Source organism: Aptenodytes patagonicus, chromosome 5 (genome assembly GCF_965638725.1).
Source record: "Aptenodytes patagonicus chromosome 5, bAptPat1.pri.cur, whole genome shotgun sequence".
NCBI classification, from domain to species: domain Eukaryota; kingdom Metazoa; phylum Chordata; class Aves; order Sphenisciformes; family Spheniscidae; genus Aptenodytes; species Aptenodytes patagonicus.
The window spans coordinates 38356653-38377239 of record NC_134953.1 but is presented as its reverse complement, the minus strand read 5'-3'; the positions used below and the strand labels follow the sequence as shown (position 1 = coordinate 38377239).

Genomic DNA, 20587 nt, shown 5'->3' with positions numbered 1-20587 from the left:
GTGTCACCTCCAGTCGAGCACCATCTTGCAGAAGTCCATTTAAAAGGTTACTCCTGAGCCTCCTCGCTGCTGCCCATCCCGTGTGTTTCTCTTATCTGCTGGGATATTTTTTTTTTCTCCCCAAATTGTGTGGGTTTTGGCCAAATTCTCCTTTTCTTAGCCTCATCTGCAACCTCCTTCAAGGACCTCTCTGAAAGACATTGATTTACAGCCTTTCAAGTCCCTCTGGTGAAATAAAAGAGAAGGAGAGAGGGAGGCTTATACTCCATCACGCTGGGAGAAAAATGACAGGCACAAAACGGAAAATAAATGAGGGAAAAGCAAAGAGAATCCACAAAATCACATAAGGGGGAAGGCTACAAAAGAAAAGGAGTTGGGGGGGGGAAGAAAGGTCTGTCAGCGCAGCCCCAGCCAGAGCACGGCGGTTTTCTCTCTTCCGTGCGGCACCAGCCCCGCTGCTCAGCACCTGCTTGAAGTTGTCTTGCCTTTGACATCCCAATTAGTTGCTGGGAAAATAATTATTTTGTCACTGATACAATGTAAATTCAGCTGCGGGACAAGCAGCAGGGGCCGGGGAAGTTACGAGCGTAATGAAGTTGGGTTTTTTTTTAATGTAAATGTCCCCTGTAATTAAAAATGTCACAGGGAGAACAATAAAGCACAAAATGTCTGGCATAGAAGAGAACCCACCAGTGAATTATTTCCAGCATTTCCGATGTGACAGCACAAGTTCCTCAGCGCGCCTCTTTGTCCCATTTATTTTATTTTTCTGAAGGGCGCTTGTTCTAGCTGGTTTTATTTAAAAAGAGAAAAGCCCATTTGACTGCTGCATGCTCATGTCTCTCTTGCCATGCCATTACCTCCTGGGCTTGCAGGCCAATATCGGTGAGATTTAACACCACAGTAGAGGTCTCGAGGGTACAAAATCCCTGCAAGTATCATGGAAATATACAGCTGTATGGAGGAAGGAGAACTTGCTGCTGCTGGTACGGGAAAGCCTGTCATGGGAGCTCAGTCTCATTATCAGACACTGGTGAATCTACAGGGGGACACACCATGGGAGTTAATTCCCGTTGCTCTGCTTTAATTTTTGCTGTTTCTCCATGGCAGGTGGTGGCCATCGACCCAGACCTGGGGGAGAACGGCACAGTGGTGTACAGCATCCGACCCCCCAACAAGTTCTACAGCCTCAACAGCACCACGGGCAAGATCCGCACCACTGGCGTCCTGCTGGACCGGGAGAACCCCAACGCCCAGGAGGCCCAGCTCATGCGGAGGATCGTGGTGTCGGTCACCGACTGTAAGCACCGCTTCGGTCCCACTCCTCTTTGCCACGGTGGTTTGTCTTGCTCCGCTGTAGCTAGAAATCACTGGGGCTCAGGTTGTGTGTGCGTTGCCCTCCTCTCCTTCTGCTTTCCCTCCCTGATGGTTTTCGTATGTTGAGCTGAACTTTTTCGGCCTGATTTTTCCTTTATGATGAAGTTTCTTTTTTTTTTCCTGTTTTAAGCATAAGTTCCAAAGATGTTTTTGAGGTTAAAAAAATGAGAGGAGGTTAAAACCTGCTGCTAAAACAAACCAGAAGCCCTCAGAACGCAAGCACCGTGGTTTCTGCAGCAGCCCTGACAATGAGCCTGGGAGGCAGAAACTCCCCCTCGTTGCAGAAGACACCATTCTTTGCATTTTGCAGTTAAAAAACAAACCGAAAGGCGCCTGGTGTGTGAAATGTCTGTTTTGCAGGAGACCCACGCTTGGGCTGCATGTAGGAGGCAGGGGCTGTAGCACAAAGAAGTGAATGTTTAGTGCAGGCAGGGAGATGAGGGCAGTGCCGAGTGCTCATAGCGTGCTGCTGAGAAGATGCAGTATGTCAAGGCACACCGGGCAACCTGTTTCTGGGCTGCTCTGCAAGGTCTGCTGGGTGGGTCGGGGTTTCTCTGCAGAGCTGAGCCTGCATGGCTTGCAGGACTGGTGAGATACCACACACGGAGGCTGGCTCCATCAGGAAAGTCAGTTGAGCAGGTGGGGGGAAAAGAGCTGATCAATGAAATGTCTTTTTCTCTGGAAATAGTATGTTAGGGAAACTTTTTTAGAAAAAAAAATAGAGAGAGAGGGAGATGAAGATAATTTTCCATTATCCAGCTGGTTTCCAAGAGCCAGCAGGCACATATAACCTTAACTCTGCCTCTCTATTTTTGCATCACCTCTGCACCATGCTAAGGCCATTGTCCCATCCAGCCTGCCAGAAGGATAGATTGGTGTTGCTATTGTTTTTCTAGCTGCAGGCATGGGTAGCTGTCGGTCTGTCCTGCATACCTCCTGTCAGGAAGAGATTTCCCCTGCCAGTGGACTATGCCATTAGTCCAATGGGCTGCAGCACAAGCAGTAACACAGACAGGTTAAGACCTCGATGGGGCAGCCCCATCCTGCATGACTCTCTGCATAGGGAGTGAAGACTTCTTTTGGGGGAAAGGGTTGGAAATGGCTGGAGGCATTAACCTTGAAACCCCGTTCCTGGCCTCCGCAGGTGGGAGGCCACCCCTGCGAGCTACCAGCAGTGCCACAGTTTTCGTCAACCTGCTGGACCTGAACGACAACGACCCCACTTTCCAAAACCTGCCCTTCACTGCCGAAATCGCCGAGGGCCTTCCTGCGGGCTCCTCCGTCTTCCAGGTGAGCGTGCCCCATTGCTGCTGTGCCCTGCTCTGGGAGCTGCTGCTGCTGCTGTCACTGCCATCACTTCTGCAAAGCAGGCTAGCAGTACATCCTCTCCATCCCCTTCATCCTCTAGCAATGCAACTTGGGGGGATGCAGAAGGGGTTATGGCATTCCACCCCATGTGCTCGCTCCCAGCAGGGGGGATGCCTCGAGGCCCCTTTGTTTCAACCCAGCATCCCTGGGGGCAAAGAAATGCTCAGGGTTTATGTACTATGATTTTCATCAGTCAGGAGACAATAAGGCTCCCCCATGCTCACCCCTTCCCTCCACTCTCCCTGCCAGGTAGTGGCCATCGACCTGGACGAGGGTCCGAATGGGCAGGTGACATACCGCATGCAGGTGGGGATGCCCCGCATGGATTTCCTCATCAACAGCACCAGCGGGCTCGTCACCTCCACTGCCGTGCTGGACAGGGAGAGGATCACCGAGTACTACCTGCGGGTGGTGGCCAGCGATGCCGGCGTGCCCTCCAAGAGCTCCACCAGCACCCTGACTGTCAAAGGTGGGTGCACCAAGACCCCTCCAAGCCCTGCCCAGCTGCAGAGCCCCCTCCGCTCCCAAAAAGATGGGTGACAAGGACACCTCACTGGAGGAGATGTGGTTTATATAGGAGAACACCGAGGAGTCAGATGGATATATGATCTAACCCATTATGTCTGTTCTTGCTTCTGTCTATGACAGCACATAGGGAGGGCAGCCCATCGTGCTGCTGTCCCCGCAGGCTTTGCGTCTTGCCTGGTGTGGTGTCAGCATAGTGCAGAGATGAGGAAAATATGGTGTTTCTGGCAGGGCCCCCAAATTCTGTATCATTTTTCCTCCATTCCCCCATCACCAGTGTTTCTTTTTCTTTTGGCCTGCCTTTTGCTTCAGCATGTGATTCGCATCAGCTGCGTGTCTGGACAGCCCACGTGATCCCAGTTTCAGAGCTGGACCCTTATTATGTGGCCTGTCTTTAATTTAATGCATTTCTATTTACTGGCTTCACACGAGCCTAGTGCTGAGGATAAGCATCATCTGGAAATACACTGTCCCTGGATTCTCCTCAGGCCTGGGTTTGGAAAAAGAAGTTTCTGGTCCTGTAACTCCAGAGCCCTCTGCCATACAGCAGGAAATACTGAGCTTACATTTAAGCCCCAGATTTTCCTCTGAATGGGGAAGGAAATGAGCTTGGTGCAAACAGTAACTTTAATCACAGTTATGTAAGGTTTCTTTAGACGTGAGGGGGGAGATCTGTATGTATCAGAGACAACCAAATACAGCCTGCAGCAATGGGGATCAGTCCCTACAGCTGGTTTGCAGGCACCCCCACCACACAAATGGCAGGGAGCAGCAGGCAGAACATTCCCTGGGATGCTCAGAGCAGCAGGCAGGTGGTTTTGGGAGCCCAGCAGACGTCAGCCTGGCATCTGCAGGACAGGCAGCCCTGGCAGAGCACTCAGCTCTGTTCCCCCTTTTAGTTCTGGACGTGAACGACGAGAGCCCCACCTTCTTCCCAGCTGTCTACAACGTGTCGCTGCCCGAAAACGTGGCCCGGGATTTCAAAGTGGTCCGGCTTAACTGCACGGATGCTGACATTGGACTGAACGCTGAGCTCAGCTACTTCATCACAGGTATGAACCCCTTGCAAAATGCTGCAAAGGGGAGCTTTGGTTGTGGAAAGGAGCAGGCTGCCCCAGATCATGGCCAGGGTGTTCTGCACATCAGCGCTGCCGCTTCCAGCCCCTCCAAACCTTGTGCAGCATCGCCCTCTGCCGAACAGCCCCACTTGGCTACCTGCCTTGCTGACCGCTCTGCTGCTATTCCTTGTCATGCTCGGGGCGAACCCTTGCCCCCGAGCATCCCCTGCCTTCTCGCACCACCAGGATGCAGCCAGGAAAAGCATGAGGATGGGCTTAACACCGCTGGGGCAGCATTTGTGTAACATGCATTTAGGGCTGGAAGCCTCTCTGGAGTTGTAGGACATCTTGTAGCCCTGCATGCAGGTGGTTTTGGGTGCGCAGGGAGCAGGCGGGCAGCGATGCCGCCTGGGCAGTGCCTGGCTCGCACCGCAGCTGCAGCACCTGCAGCAGGAGGCCGGGGAACCCCCTGGCCGCGCTTTGACTTGCAAACTGCACATGCAGCATTTAGCCCTCAGGAAGAGGGCAAAAATAGAAGTGTCACCAGAGAGTAATTTTTCTCACAATAGCAGCCTCACGTTTCATCTCATGGCCCCACCGGCCTCCCCCGCAAGAGAAAAGGTGTGTGTTGTCCCACAGGTACCGCAGGCCACATGCAAAGTTACCCCAGTTTGCTTCCGAATCATTCAGGAAATGATCTGACTCTTATATGATTCAGCTTTTCCTACAACCATCGCTCCTTTCCTGCGCTCTGAGGCAGGCACGGCATTTGGTGTGGCAGAGAGAAGGCGCTCTGCCCACTTTTGCTGCAGAGCAGCTTTGCCTAGGACAAGATACAAGCTCATCCTACAAAGCTTGTCTTGCTCACAAGCGTGTAAAATGCAGCCCTTCAGGAGGGCAGGCTGAACACTTGGCATTTCCACACTTGGGCTGACCCCGTGCCCAGGCTGCAACATCCCCTGCAGCGTGGGCTCTGCTCCCTGCATCCAGACAATGGGTAACCTGCTCCTTGTCCTTTGCTGCAGGTGGGAACCAGGATGGCAAATTCAGCGTCGGCTTCAGGGATGGGGTGGTCAGGACAGTTGTGAGTCTGGACAGGGAGACCGTGGCATCGTACATACTGATCCTGGAGGCCATCGGTAAGGATATCCCACTGTTCCTGTGGGACCACTGCCACGCAGCCACACGGGGTGGCTGTGCACGTGCTGAGCTGCCTTGGAAGCATGGCAGAGAGACAGCAACCGTTGAGGCACTCTGTAAACTGGAGCCTGTGTTTGGTGTTAGCATTTCACAGCCCACGTGCATTAATATGTCCCAGTTCCACCATGACTTTTGCAGACAGTAAACTCACCCCTCGGGCTCGTCCAGCCCTGGAGGTTTCCCTTTCCCCCAAAGAAGGCAAGACCCCTATTCCCGAGAGGCTTCGTGCTGCCTGGGACAGACCTCCACCCAGAAATGCCAGTGCCACAGCATCGTTCCCCTAATACCATGCCAGCTCAGTGGCTGCCCATTAATCCAGAGCCACCTGGCACGGGCAGAGGGCCTGCGTGCCAAACACATCTTGGCCATCACCCCCAGAGCTTTATAATGATGTGCCTGTTTACAGAAGACTTGGTCGTCCCTTTTGAAAGGAGAAATAAGTGTCCTGGTCAGAAATCTCGGGGGCACGGCATTGCAGGTGCCATAGGGTCTGCAGTGGGGATGCTGCACAGGCTGGGCACGCAGAACCGGATCCCAAGTGGTAAAGGGTCCGTTCTGCCCCTTGGATGGGTATCAGACTGCCTGTGTTTTCCCAGTCACCAGATCCCACGGGCTCCACCTGGGTGGGTTTAGGGCTCACTTGTATCAGGCATGTTGGAAAAACCAAACTCACTCTATGCTCCCCATTGCCTCATCCTTTGTGGCAAAAGCAAGAGCCACACTGCCATGTCCTTATCTACTGAACATCAACTGGTCCTGGTGCTCTTTGGCTGTGAGCTGAGCTGGGTCTACAGAAAACTCATCAGGGCTTTTGCTTTTCCTCAGGGCCAGCTGCAGCCAACCGTACCCACACCGCCTCCCTGCAACAGCCGAGGTGCAGACTGGCTCCAGAGGTGCTGCTGTGCAGACCCCTGCCCATCTTCATCCCTCAAATCCCTGACCTCCAGCAGTCCCTTCCAGCACACATCACCCTCTTAGTCTATGGAGTTGCAAACCCTCTTTAATGACCAGTGGCGTTTCCAGCCTCGCTGGGCAGTGGCTCCATGGCAGAGCTCAGGGGCAGTTTGGCTTTTCCTTTCTCCTTCAGGATAGGCAGAAAAAAACCCCTATGGTTCAGTGTGGGATTTGGAAGCTGCAGAAAAGACAGATGATTTTAGTTTAGAAATTTTGATGCTGTTATTTTCAGCAGCCGAGGGCTGAGCAGCACCTATGCAAGGAGGAGATGGAGGTGACTGAACCTCCCCTCGCCTTTCTCTCCTGTACAGACAACGGCCCCACCGGGAACCGGCGCACCGGGACTGCCACCGTGTACGTGACCGTTCTGGACGTCAATGACAACCGACCCATCTTCCTTCAGAGCAGCTACGAAGTCAGCGTCCCCGAGGACATCCCGGCAGCCAGCAGCATAGTGCAGGCACGTGGCTGTCTCCCACCAGGGCCCCTGGGTGGGTGAAGGGGGTCCCCTGCTCTCTGAGCCCTGGCACTGCAGCTGTGAGCTGCTGGAAGCCCAGGGAGGACATTTTCTCTCCCCATCGGTGGTCTATTCCTCCAGGCCAGGGCAAGATGTGTTCTTGCTTGTACGCTCCCCTGCTCCTTTGCTAACACAGGCTGTGAGCACCAGGGAGAAGACAGCAAAGCGCAAGGGAAAATGAGAAATTCACCCCATTTCTGCAGGGGGTAAGAGGAGCAAACCCAAGCCCTGTGTTGGCGAGGCCCCTTTGCCTGGCTGCGTCCCCACTTTCTCCCTCCTCCCAGTAGAGACGGGACCAAGAGCAGAGATCTCAAGGGGGAGGGAGAAGACTACATGCAAAGAGATGCTTTGAGAGGGGGGAAAACAGAGGGAGAAAAGCATTTGGACTTTGCTTTCATTTTTGTTCCTCTTTGAGGGAGCAGTGGGCAGAGCTGAATGGCTCAGTGAGTGCTGAATGAATGCGGGCATTCACTTGGCCTCCGAGGGCTTCCAGCATCCCTTCAAACCCAGGGCTCTTCTGGAGCAGGCACCAAAGGCTCTTTGCAGAGGGCCCTGGGAAGGCTCCTCCTGCCTTGGATACCTCTCCCAGCACAGGGAAAGGGGCAGCTTTGTCCCTGGCTCTCGCGGGCAGGGTGAGTCACCGGGAGAGAAGAAAGAAGCCTTTTGCCTCTTGCAACAAAGGTTTGCTGGGAGTCGTGCTTGGGGTGGCTGGTCCCCAAGCGCGAGCCCTGCGGCTCCTCCTCACCTGTTGTGCCATGGCACGGTGTACGTGGTGCCCGTAGCACCGCACCTGTCTCTGGGGTCAGGAATCTGCCTGTAATCCCTGCACCCGGGGTGGAGGTGTGCAGGGGAGCTGTGCAGGTGGAGAGGAGCTCTGCCGAGGGACTCCCAAAACTGAGCCGTTTTTGCAAACTGAAAGACTGTGAATGGAGGAAACCCGAGCCTGACATCAAAGTCCCTTTTCTTAGAGCACGCTTCCCGAAAGAGGGGGATGCTCTTGGCAGTCTGTGGCAAAGAAGAGGCGTTATCGGGGGGGGGGAAGTTTATTTTCCACAGAACAAAATCAGAGGGAACTGGAAATGGGCAATCACCTGGGTTTAGTTTAATTTACACCTTTAAAAGTGAACCATGTGTACTGAATGTCTCCTCCTCCAAATACATCCCCACATCCCTATGGCAACAAGAGAGTTTTCGAAGGTTTCCCCATCCACTTCTTGCAGACGCTGCCCTCATTAGCCCCCATCCAACCCTCTGCGTCCTTCGCTCCAGCCCTGATCAGCACATTGACCTGGCTTTAAAGAGCCAGGGGCTCAGAGCTGTTTTGCTGCTCATTTTAACCCAGCTTATTTAGGACATTTAGAGCCATGCAAGCAGCTAAATGGCTACGGGTCTGAAAGCCAGGCAGCCCAGGGCAGGAGGAGAGCGGGAATGTCCCAGGCAGACCAGAGAGGTCCTGATGCAGAGCTGCACCCCATGAGGGTCAGAAACCATGTGAAACCTAGAGAGATGGGGTTCGGTGCTCGCCGCAGGACCTTTCCGGGCACAGAGACTTCACCCAAAGGGGTGAACTTGATGGCTGAATGTAGTGTGAGCTGCAGACCTGGAAGAATTAAACCACTTTTTCTTTTTCCTACTGATTTCTTTAAGCACTTCAGATTACCTGCTGGCTGTTGTACCCTTTCCCAGCAGAAACAAGCGGCTCAGCCTTGCGTGGTGGCTTTCCAAGCTGGCAGCACCTGCGAGCCTCAAAAGGCCTCTTTAATGCATTTATAGGGATGTTTACCTGCTCCTGCTGCTCGTTTATTGAAGCAGGTTTCCAGCAGACAGCTGTAGCATGCATCCTTCCAAGCATCAACCACAGCAACCCACAGCTCCTTGCATGGGGAGGGGTGGGACAGGGACCGAGCAGCACGCGGGGGGCATGAGCCTTCCTCCACCTGCTCAGGAGCACATCTTGGGAGGCAATCTCAGCTGAGGGTTGCTTTTTGAGGAGCACATTTGCCCCGGGATGCCTCTCTTCAAGGCAATATTTGTTAGGCTGCCAGGTAGCTCTGCTCTCGCCAGGCTGTTTGTTCAGGTGCCTCGCAATTTGCACAGTGTTTTCCAAAAGAAATTAAGCAGCAATATTTTTTTGGACTGCCCAGTGATAGCTGCATGTGGGTGTAGTTCGGATGCCTCCACCTTTCCTGCCAGGAAACAGTAACCTGGAAAGCACTCAGGAACTTGAAATAGCAAAATCTCCTGTCACCTTGCAGAGCCACTGCCTGGAAATGAGCTGCTTAAAGGGGCTCTGCTGGGATGCCCAGGATACCAGGGGCTGCTTGAGGAGGGAACTGAGCCTGAACCAAAAGCTTGGGAAAGAGTAGCGGTGGGGGGTGAGTTAGTTCCCGCAGAGCAGGATCACATTTTGGTGGACTCCATGACGTCCCAGTCCTGGCTGGCGGGGGAGCTCCTGGGGCAGGTGAGCTGGCTCTGGCACATTGGCCGACTCCTCCTGAAGGTGTTGATGGAGCATCGCAGGGAGCCCAGCCGCTTCCAAAGCCTCAGCTGGGGCTCACTGGCATCCACTGGGTGATGGGGCATGCACTCGCAGGGCCTGGAGCGGGACTGGTCCAGCGCTGCTGGCTTGCAGAGGGTGACAAAGATGAGGAAGGTTGCCAGGAGGAGGAAGATGCAGACGAGCGCAATGATGACAGGCAGCAGGTCTGCCTTCTCAGGGGATGAGGTAATGGGTGGGACCAGCTTAGTGGTTGAAACCAGAAGCCCAAGGAGAGATGGGGTGGGAGAGGTCCGGTTGCCAGCGTCCTCCCTGCTCATCTTTCCTGCAGTGCACAAGATGACACAGAGAAGCAATACAGGTAATGACCACCTAGAAGCTGGACAGACAGCCACCCTCTGTCCAACCTGATGGACTTTTGGCTTGCTTTGATGTCCAAGGTCCTCCTGGTCATGTTTTCTGTGACACAGGGTGACAGGAGTCTGTCTGCTTTGCCAGCAGGCAAAGCACAGAGGTAGGATTTATATCTGCAAAGTACTGCCCTGAACTGAAGTGCAAAACCATCTGGCAAAGAAATCTAGCACAGGTAGTACCACATACACGCAGTACCACGGCCCCAGTGATGACACCTGTAAGGAGCACACACACACGTTGCATGAAGCTTTTCTGGGAGTGATATATAACCGTACACTAGAGAAGGTCCAAAATCCTCCCCCCAAGCTGCTGGGGTTGGTTCTCCTCTATTCCCCAGAAATGTGGTTTCACTGAATTGACTATCATTTGGGGTTTTTTGATTATTTCCTCTCCCACAAAGAAAATGGATAATTGGTTGAACCTCCACCCAGATAACTCCCCGTCGAGCTGCAGTATTGCACTAGCATTGCTTTTTTTTTTGCAAGGGCAAAGTCTAACGCCTTCACCCTGCTTGTGCTGAAAATCCACTTGGGTTAGGCGTTTTTCTGACCTGGTTTCAGGTTCAGACATGTCACAGGTTTCTCAGCCAGATCTGCAAACAGTGATGCAAACCAGCTTCCCAAAGCCTCATCAGTAAGAGCTCTTACCAAACACCTGATGGCAACTGTCCTCTCCTTTCCCCACTGGGTCAGATCCCCCCCAACTTGCATCCCCAGAGCAGTTTGCACCCTTCGTTTTGCTCCCGTGCACCCTCCTGCACTTGTTCCCAGCCCTGGACGGGCAGTGCCTGAGGCCAGCAGCTCCCCAGCTCAGAGAAGAGGGCTGAGGAAATACTGCTGTGCCAACCCTCTGCAACGCGACAGCTTGGCTTGGCCCTTGGTGCTCTAGCCTGTATGCTGGAGGTAAAGCTTCATTACACTGACTTTTCTACAGAGATGTGGGAGTTAGAAGAGTGATGGAGAGCTGTTAGACTGGTCCATGGCTGGGCAATCTTCTGACAACTACAGATTTGGATTGAGCCAACTTAAAATTAAGAGCTTAAGGGGGAAAAGGCAGGGCTGCAGGGGCTGCCAGGGTCTCTGGGTCTGCTCTTGCAGCCACCATCCCAAAGCCACACAGGTTTGTGTAGGCAGCAGCCAGACATTCACTGGTAAAACATTCAAAAAAAGGGAGAGATGACATCAGCGATATGTCTTTAATCACTAATCAGAAACTATGAGATGCCCCGGCAGAGACGAGCCCAGTGGAAAGTGAGATGCAGCGTCAGAAGAGACAAGCATCGCTCACCGTCCAAATTACATGGGAGGAAACAACCTTAAGCAAACACTGTTAAGAGCTGCAAGGCCGAGCACTCGGAGGTTAAGGAGTCCTTGAACTCGGATTGTCTGTGCCCCAGCCGTACCCTCTGTGTGTGGGTGTATGCGTACGTAGATGAGCTCCCAGCTCTGGTTTGCCAGGACCCTGCCTGGTCCTGGAGGGGACAGATAGCTCCTGCAGGATCCATGCTCCTCTTCTTGCAGGCAATGAGCTGAGATACGGAGGGAATAAGGTCAGAGGTTTCCACTAGAGTTGGGTGCCAGGTTTGAGGCACTTGGGAGATGTGATTTATTTCTGGAATAGTTTGCATCGCCTGGGCTTAGGCATTCAAAGTTGTGATGCTGGTGACCTCAGGGCAAGGACTGTACCAGCCTGGTCAGAGCTCAGAGGCTCTGGGGAGACTTGGCCGCTTCCATGGTCCAGAGCCAGGTCTGCACTCAGAAAATGGGAAATGCAAAAATAAATGGATCGACATGAGAAAACCTTAACTTGGGTGAATCCCCATGCGTATTGCAAGCAGGCTCAGGGCCAGGGCTCTCATCCCCTGCTCCAAAGTGATGTTTTCACCTCTCTTTACCCCAAAAGCCTTTCTTTATCGTGCAGCCTCTCCTTGCCTGGCTCAGCCCCTTCCCCTGCAGCTCTGGGTGCAGAGCAGCCCCTGGCAGCCGCAGCCATCCCAAGGACCCCCCCTGCTCTGTAGGCAGGCTGCTCCTGTGTACTGCCCAGGGCCGGGGCATGAAAACCAGCAGGAAGGGCTGCTGCTTACCACACACACCAAAGGCAGCCTGAATCAAGGTTACCACGGCTGCCTTAATTCTGGCATTTACTAACCGCACGTGGTTTGGCTTGATGACCTTGTATTGTTCAATAAGAGCGAGCTGGGAGGCATGGGTAATTTCTTGTTTTTTGCTCTGTTGGTGGTGGCTGTAGGGTTTTTTCTTTTAGAGCCAGCTGACTGTGTCCCCTAGAAACCTGTCAGGAGGGATCACACTGATGTTTTCCCAGGCCTTTCCAGCCATGCTCTCTTCTCCTCTTGCTTCCCATCCGTCCTCTCCTCAGGCACAGCTTGGCCGGCAGAGCTGCGGATTCAAGGAAGGTCCGGGCTGCTCCTCACCTGATCTCTAAGTCCTTCCAGAAACAGAGCCACTAAAAATCTGGGAAATCTTTGCAGAGTAGACATGAGCGGTGACTTTTCTGGGGGGCCAATAAGCTTTCAATATATCAACATGGACAAAGGAGATTTCCCCCTCACCTCCTGCCTGAGACAGAGCTACAGCCATTTCAACAGAATTTCAGCAAAAAGCAACCAAAATTGGGGTCTTATCAGCAGAAAGGTCACGGCGTGGTAAGAGCAGCACTCCCTGTTGCCCTGGCCACGGCATGCATGGGGACAAGGGCTTCCCTCCCGCGGGGTGGGAGCTCACTACCTTTCCTGAAGCATGGCAATGGACCAGTTTGTACCCACTGGCCAAGCTGCTGCCCGCATCCCTGTTAGTAGCATCAGCCCTTCCCAGCATTGCTGTCCCACCACGCCACGCGTTGTGCAGTCCAGCTGGGTTAATAACAGGCTTGCCCAGCCTGGCAAACCCCCACAGAAGGGTCATCCCTGGCCAATCACCTCTAACATGAGACATCTCCACGAGTGCTCAGGACCCAGCACTGGGCACAAGGCAGCCGAGGATCAGAGGGAGAGAAGAGAAATTGCAAAAAGCAAAATGCTCTTGAGGAAGGTGGAAAGGAAGAAGAAATTATTCTTGTGCATGAGCAGAAGAGAGCGTTATTCTGCCCAGCACCGGGCGCTGCCTGCCCAGCCTGCCACAGCTGGTTAGTTTGGCAGGAGTTTTTCCATATGCTCTCGCTCCCTTTTCTCAAACTCCTGCAAAGAAAAGGCTGTTTTCAGGCACTTCTGTGCCTGTAATAGAGCTCAGATGAAAAGCAGCTCTCTTTCCCCTCCCTGTCTTGCTTAGCGACGCTTTCCTGGAGCTCCCCAGCTTTTCCCAATGCACTCTTTCCACTCGCTTGCGGGAGGAGGTAATGCTGGAGGGTACCAAACACCAAGCTTAGCAAACCTAAATAGTCAAGTACCGAAAGCAACGGCACGCTGTACCCCATCACCCTTGCTCTTAAGCAGCAGCGCTGCATCCACAGGACTTTCCCCCTCTTCCATCACCGGGACAGACAAAGCAATGTGACGGGGAAGGGAGGAGGGATGCCTGACTTCAAACCCACCCCAAACTTTGCATCTCCCCTCCCCAGCCCATTTGCAGCCCTTTCCCCAGGCGGCTGCAGGGCCGAGGCCAGCAGCTCTGCAGCCGGGGATGGTGGCACATCCCTGGCCTGCCTCACTCGCCCCTCATGGTTAGCCTGAGTGGCCAGCGGTGGGTTTGCCGTGGGGTTTGGGCTCCCTACCTCTCACCAGCCAGCCGAGCTCCGGCTTTGCCTCCCACACGCCTGCCTTGCCGCCTCTCCCACTGTGCTCTGTGCCGGCTGCCAGCCCCCTCCTCCCTTTTGGAGAGTAGGGGAGGGTGGGAGAGAGATGGCAGATGGGCTGAGGACAGCCAGAGCACGCAAAGCCAAGCGGGCCCCCCGATCCCCCACCCAGGCTTTGCCAGCACGACGGTGCCCCGGGGCTGTGCCCCACTGAAGCGAGGGGTCAAGGCCCCCAGGACGTGTTTCCCCGGGGTTTGCCCCTGCGGGAAGGCTGAATGGTACGGTCGTGGGCTGAGCCCCCCGTGCCGGGGAGGGGGCGGCGGGCTGCCCTCCGCGTGCCTGCTCCCCCTTTTCCCAGCAACTCTGCGCCAAGCCGCCTGCTTTTCTCCATCCTTTTATTCCCCTGCCTTCCTCCTCCTTTTCTGACCGCTTTCCAGTAGCTGGGGGTGTTTGAAAGGTAGCCTGCAAAAGGCTGGCTCTGCCTGCAGCCCGCTCTCTAGCAGGGAGATAAAGCAGGCTGGAGGCATCAGCGCTCGGCTGCAGAAAGTGCTTTGCACCTGCAGCAGAAAGACCTTTTCTCCCACCAGTTGCACTCAAGTTAAATTGTTTTCCCAATTTGGGACAGTCTAAGTACCACATCCCCTCCGGGACCTCAGTGGGTCGAACCAGCAGCAGCCGAGCTTTTTCCCAGCAGCAGGCCGTGCCACGGCAGCGGCAGGAGCATGCATTGGTTTAATGCAAACTACTTTTTTTTTTAATAAAAATGAAATACCCGGGCTGACCTATTTCACCTGGTTTATGTGCTGGAGCTGCCTGCAGCAAATGCTTGGGTGAGCTGGGAAAAGGGTGGTTAAGGAGGTGTTTGCAGGGTGTGGTTTGCTGCTCCCATCCAATGCTCATCATGTTGAAAACCTTCCCGTTTGTTCACCTTGAAATGCATTTTCCTGGGCACAGCAGGGCAGGGAATGGCACTAAAAGCTGCAAAGATTTGTCTCCCAATCCTTTAGGCTTCCCTTCCACCACTGCCGCCCCAGCACGGTGTTTTGGCTCACAGGATAGCTTTTCCCAGGAGGGAGCCAGTTCGTGCAGCAGGCTGGTCTCGCCGTGGCAAGGCAGCTGGTCTGCCTGAGCATCGCTCACCTGCTGGGTCCATCCATCACATGGGAGAGGAGACAGCCCAGCTCCTGCCCAGAAATGGCCTCAGGGAGCACCGAGGGTGGAAGAGCTGGGGTGGGAGGCAGAGCTCTCCGCTGTGAAAGGAAGGTGCTGGGTCCATGGTGAAATATGGAGCAAGGCACAGGGTTGTGTCCAGCCATAAGCAAGACGTGAGCCAGTCTGGGACAGAGAAAAACAGCATGCATGGCACACAGGTGGGAAATCCAGATAGTTTGCAATCACAGGGTCAGCGTTTTCAAAGATTTTGGCTGACATTGGCTGATGGTGGAAGGGAACAAGAGCAGTTCAAGGCATCTCAAAAATGCATTTTGGAAGAGCATCTCTGATTCCTGCACGTGTTGTGTGGTGCTGTGGGTGAAAGCCAGCCCAAGTCTTTAAAGCTGAGCCCCTGTAAATGACCTCACTGTTCCCGCTGCATGTGCGTCCTTTGCAGCAACCCCTCCTCTTTTCAGTGCAAGTCTGGGCGCAAACCCCTATCTGCCTGGGAAAGGAAACCCCTGGGTAATATTTGTAGGCAGAAGGTGTGGCAGAAGATGCCTTGCCAGAGGAGCAGCTGGAGAATAAAGGCTAAGGCATCCCCCGCGTCCTTGCCCCGGTGATTCGCAAGCGGCCACCGCTGCAGTCGTGGTTTGGATGCTTTGTGGGAAGCAGTTTCCACGGAGAGGAGATGCAGTGGCTCAATGCCAGCTGGAGAGGAAGCCCAGGGCCTGCTGTCCCTCGCCAGGTCCCACTTCCCAGCTGCTGGGGCCAGCAGGCTGCTGGCTGGGGTTTGCGGGGAAAGCACTGCAGTGTTGTTCAGCAACACCAGAGGGGACCCGTGTCTTGGGTTTCCTGGGGCAGATGGCCTCTTCGGTATGTGCACGGACCGTGCAGTGCATCACAGCTGAGGGGTGCTCCCACTCACTGCTCAGGGTCTTGCGAGGGCTCAGACCAGTGCCCAGACCACCAGCATGCACTAGGCTGGTTGCATTCATGTTTCCTTCAGTATTTTTTGCATATGCTGCTTCTTGGGTGACTTTGCAATAGCTTGCAGTGAGAGGGTAAATGCAAGCAGCTCTCAGAGCCAACAGACCCAGGTGGGTACTTGTGTGCTGGCCGAGAGGTGGGCCATTCCTTTAACACAGCGCGTGATACACCCTGATGCCATGGGCTGGGTGCCCACCAGGCGTGGGAGCAGCTGTCCCTGCCCGGCCCGGGCCAGCTCTGTGGGCAGGGAGGCTCCGTCCCTGGCGGCATCTCCACCAGTGCAAGCATTGGAGTGCAGGGCAGGACCGATGGAGGCACCTCCACCAGCGCACTGACCTGCAGATTTCATGGCATGGTCCTCAGGCTCCGCTCCCACCCCAAGCCCATCCAACAGCTAACCTGGCAGCCAAGGGCTCTTGAGCCCACTATCCCTTCTGTCCAGTGAGAAGGGGAGGGTAACTTATTTTGCTTTGCAGTTGGTAAGCTCCCTGGCTTAGGTAGTGGAGCAGGATGTCCAGCCTCGGGCAGGGTGGGAGGACTTCTTGTCGTCTGGAAATCTCTGCTCTTCACCTTCACTGCTTTTCTTTTCTCGTGAAGGTGAAAGCCACAGATGCGGATGAAGGCATTAACGGGAGAGTGTGGTACAGGATCGTCAAGGGTAAGTCCAGGTGCCCCTTCGTGCAGCAGTGTGTTTGCACCAGGCTCTGGCCAGCTGCATGCACAGCCTCATTGCGTTCTCCATCTTTTTGCACTTTGCATCCCACAGAAACATTTCCCCCACCCCTGAGCAAGCCTTCAGCATTAGGGTTAATTGCCAGGGGATGATTTGTCATTGATGGACACCTAGATGCCATAGCTCCTGGCTTGACCAGGGCCAAACCCTGCTGAGCTGAGCCTGATGTAGCTGAAGGTGATGGGGGCTTGGGTTTTGCTCGATAATCTGCCTCCAAGGCAGCCCCCTGGGGAGGGCTCAGTGTGTCGCCAGGACTGATGTAGTGGCGGTGGGCAGCATCCATCTCGCTTTTCCCCCGCACCAGGAAACGAGCACAACAACTTCCGCATCAATCCCAGCACCGGGCTGGTGATGCGAGGCGTGCGGCACCTGGACAGGGAGCAAAACTCCTCTCACGTCCTAGAGGTGGAGGCCTACAACACAGAGCAGGGACCTATGAGGAGCTCCGTGCGGGTAAGGACCTCACGGCTGCCAAGGGGCGGGCAGCAGGACTGGGCAGCAGAGGAGTTCATGCAAAATATTCAGGATGCTTCATCAGAGGGCAATCATTTCCAGCCCTTGCAGGCATGCAGGAAGTTTGAAAGATCTGGCATGGAAATGCTGATGGAAAGTCTCCAGGGGCTGCCTGTGGGTGGAGAAGAGCTCTTGGGGGGTTTTTTGTTGTTTTTTTCATTTTTTCTGTGACATTTCAGTGCGATGAGGCTGCTAAGTGGTACGGCAGTCGCTGTCAGAGGGAGTCCTGCTCGCCCGGCGAGATGCAGCTCTGCTGCCAGGAGGAAGAGCTGAGCCTCAGCCTGTTGGAAACCATGTCTCCTGGCCAGGCATTTATTTAAATAAGCCAGGACCTAGTGGCAATAATCTTTAGCAGTGATACACCAGCTTCCCACAGTTCCCACAAACCCAACCCTCTGGTTCCATCTATTTTTAGACCCGCTGAGTTCATGGTGGGCTCTGGCCGAGCACGACGTGCCACAGCACCAGCAGCAAGCAGAAAACCAGAGGGAGAAAGGATGTTCCCTGGAGAAAGGGGAGAAAATGTAGCTCAACCCACTGAACTTTGAGCAAAATTTCCCATCGAGTCATCAGTGTTTCTACATTGCAGGGTCTCTAACAGCAAGGTTTCCAGCAGGGGATCCCAAAGCACGGAGGAATTAATATACAGACTGTACCTCCCTCTGGCCAGGGAAGGACTGAGTCACTCCAACCACAGGGCTTGTTTAAATCTATGATGTTAAACTGTGCGTGTTCATTCTCCATCACGTGGTATTTGTAGTAGAGATAACATTTCTCCTGTGCAGCAGATGAGTGCTGTGAAGGATATATTTCCCCTCGCAAGTGTAAGCAGCTGGCGAGGCTTCATAAGCCTGCCCGGCTCACTCATGGTCTCTCTGGGGGCTTTCACAGGTGATCATCTACGTGGAAGACGTCAACGACGAGGTGCCGGTGTTCACCCAGCGGCAGTACAACCGCCTGGGGCTGCGGGAGACGGCAGGGATAGGAACTTCGGTGGCGGTGGTCCGGGCCACCGATCGAGACACAGGTAGGAAGCTGGGGGTCAGCTTACAGAAACACCCAGTTAGGAGGGAAAGCGGTGAAATCAGCCATTGCACGGATCCTGGCTTGGCTGGGCTGAAATCCCCATGGGCTCTGCTCCATGGTCGGGATTGGCATCGGTGGTACCTGCCTCTTTTGGATGCTTAGTCCAACTGGCACCGTGGTTCCTGCTCCTGCCCCAGGGAACGGTGGTCTGGTGAACTACAAAATTCTGTCGGGCGCCGAAGGCAAGTTTGAGATCGATGAGAGCACGGGCCTTATCACGACGATCGAGTACCTGGACTACGAGACCAAAACCAGCTACCTGATGAATGTCTCTGCCACGGACCAAGCGCCCCCCAACAACCAGGGCTTCTGCAGCGTGTACGTCAGCCTGCTGAATGAGCTGGACGAGGCTGTGCAGTTCTCCAACAGCAGCTACGAGGCTGTGATAGTGGAGAACATCCCCCTGGGCTCCGAGGTACTCCAGGTCCAGGCCCGCTCCATCGACAACCTCAACCAGATCACCTACAAGTTCGACCCCAACACCAACGCCCAGGCGCTCTCCCTCTTCAAAATCAACGGGATCACTGTAAGTAGCCACAGCATGGTCTCTCCTGGCTTGGTTGTCCACTGTGGACTTTGGTGTTGGTGGCTGACATAGCTGTTCATCCTTGGCAGGGTGTGATCACAGTCAAAGGCCAGGTGGATCGAGAGAAGGGCGATTTCTACACCTTGACGGTGGTGGCCGATGATGGAGGACCAAAGATTGACTCTACAGTGGTGAGTATCTTCTACCCACTTCCCCACCATCCTTTGCACAGGCAGAGCTGACCTCAGGTCACCTCCCTCTTCCACTGGCATGGGACAGCATGTGCTAGTTGTCCTCGCTGCTCTGGCCGCCAGGGTCTGGAAACCCTGATTTGGGGGAAACCCAGCATTTGCATAAGCACAATGACTGGTTCTTTTTAGCTTCTGCATGTCATAGGGTGGGATTTCTCAGAACAACAAAAAAAAAAACCACCCCAAACTGTAGAGTTTGCAGGTCACTTACCAAGCTAAAACAGTTTTGAGGGAGGTAAATTTGGGGGCCTTGAAATATTTCACGGTGGTTTATGTTTGACAGGGTTATATTTGGCAGTTTCAAAGGCAGCCAAGCAGGGGGGTGATTTGCATTTCTCTGCTGGGGCAGGAGACTCTGGTTGCAGGGCAAGCCTGGTCCCCATGCCTCAGGCAGGGGCAGCTCGGCTGGCGCTACCCAAACTGTGCTGGTTTGGGCCAGCTGGAGGAGTGGGGGCCTCAAGGGGGGTTTGAAACCAGAGGCTGGCCCGCAGCAATGGGCAGTGCTCTGCGTTTCAAGCGCTCTCGTGCCTTGGTGCATCTGTTGCCTCTAGAAAGGATGCTGGATGACAAAGGCAGTGATGCTGCAAGCGCTGCCCATCCCCACCCATGAGTGCCAGCGGCTGTGCTCTCCACACACTGCCGTGCTCTTGTCTGAGCCTCTCCAGGGTGAGGGGCAAATCCACCAAGCTTATCTAGAAAAAAACAGGGGATGCACCAACAGGGGAGCTTCCAAATCACCACAGGGGGGTACCTGCGGCCCCCAACACTGCCATGGTGGGATGCGGAGTCAGCCCACTGCCCCTCACATGTGCCCGCACCTCCCCATCCCCCACTAACTCTTGGGTTTTTGTTTTCTCTGTTTTCCCCTCTGCTCTCCTCCAACAGAAGGTAAGCATGTTCATCATGCTGGCATCACCTTGGGGGCCAGGATCCATCCCGAACTCTGCATCGAGCTGCGGGGAGGGACCGGTGCGGAAGTCTCCAGCCCTGTCCCACCAGCACCAGCCTCTGTGACACCCCTCAGAACGTGGTGCCAGCCAGCAGAAATCCCAGCGCCCTGATCTGGCACTTGGGACAGCAGCTGCCGGATCCATCGCAGTGGCTGAATGGGCTCTCCCCACTCTTGGCTCTCTGTTTTTAATTCAATGGCAACAATAACCGAATCACCCCGAGGCACACAACTCCCTCCCTGGCTTCCTCCAGGATGTTGTCGCATTCAGCCTGGCCACACCTGGGGGCTTGGGGCACCCATAAATAGAGCCCCGGGAACAGAAAGGCTCTTCCTCTCTCATTTCTGTGTAGCGTTGCAGCTCTTTGATTACAAACGTGATGAGAGCATTTCCTCTGGCTAATTGTGGCCGAGGTAGCCCAGTCCCTGGTCACCTCCATGCTGCGGCAGGGTGCCCCTCCAAGCATCTCCTGCCCGGTCTCCCACTCACCCATGTGCCTTTTCCCAGGAGGGAGCTCAGGTCTTTTATATGCCCAGTTTGCCCTGTTTTGGTTAAATACAGACAGCTCCGACTTCTTTGTGTCCGGTTAGCTTTAAAGCAAACCCTGCCCAACCTCCGGCGCTGTGAGCATGGATGAAATCGCTGCCTGTGAAAAGCTTAGCAGGAAAGGGTCACCCTGCAGCAGCGTGAGTTGCTCCATGCCCAGCTATTTGGAGAATAAGAGAATGG

The 20587-nt window shown here is 54.5% G+C and overlaps 3 protein-coding genes across 3 annotated transcripts in view; 2 read left to right on the top strand and 1 right to left on the bottom strand.

Annotated features, from left to right (window-relative positions):
* Positions 1-6981, top strand: part of LOC143160299 (cadherin-23-like) — a 157666-nt gene extending 150685 nt beyond the window's left edge. Inside the window, exons 22-27 of the mRNA XM_076338026.1 lie at positions 1111-1300; positions 2522-2667; positions 2995-3214; positions 4170-4322; positions 5354-5467; positions 6794-6981. Coding sequence (XP_076194141.1) covers positions 1111-1300; positions 2522-2667; positions 2995-3214; positions 4170-4322; positions 5354-5467; positions 6794-6981 — 1011 coding nt within the window. The remainder of the gene's footprint in view (positions 1-1110; positions 1301-2521; positions 2668-2994; positions 3215-4169; positions 4323-5353; positions 5468-6793) is intronic.
* Positions 6982-8058: 1077 nt separating this feature from the next.
* C5H10orf105 (chromosome 5 C10orf105 homolog) lies at positions 8059-13668 on the bottom strand. The gene is made up of 2 exons (XM_076338162.1): positions 13637-13668; positions 8059-9821 (listed from the first exon to the last, which is right to left on the bottom strand). The coding sequence occupies exon 2, from the start codon at positions 9814-9816 to the stop codon at positions 9400-9402; it is 417 nt and encodes a 138-aa protein (XP_076194277.1). The 5' UTR covers positions 9817-9821; positions 13637-13668; the 3' UTR covers positions 8059-9399.
* A 2005-nt stretch (positions 13669-15673) lies between these two features.
* Positions 15674-19922, top strand: LOC143160298 (cadherin-23-like). Its single transcript, XM_076338024.1, has 7 exons — positions 15674-15685; positions 16397-16457; positions 16837-16985; positions 17937-18072; positions 18269-18657; positions 18747-18848; positions 19794-19922. Exons 1-7 carry the CDS (start codon positions 15674-15676, stop codon positions 19920-19922), a joined length of 978 nt encoding a protein of 325 aa, XP_076194139.1.
* The last annotated feature ends 665 nt before the right edge of the window (positions 19923-20587 follow it).

Bases quoted from the DNA above. Each gene is read 5' to 3' on its own strand.
- C5H10orf105 (XM_076338162.1), bottom strand. From the start codon at position 9,816: ATGAGCAGGGAGGACGCTGGCAACCGGACCTCTCCCACCCCATCTCTC.
- LOC143160298 (XM_076338024.1), top strand. The intron at 18,658-18,746 runs GTAAGTAGCCAC...CATCCTTGGCAG, and splicing joins TCAAAATCAACGGGATCACT to GGTGTGATCACAGTCAAAGG. The intron at 18,849-19,793 runs GTGAGTATCTTC...CTCCTCCAACAG, and splicing joins CAAAGATTGACTCTACAGTG to AAGGTAAGCATGTTCATCAT.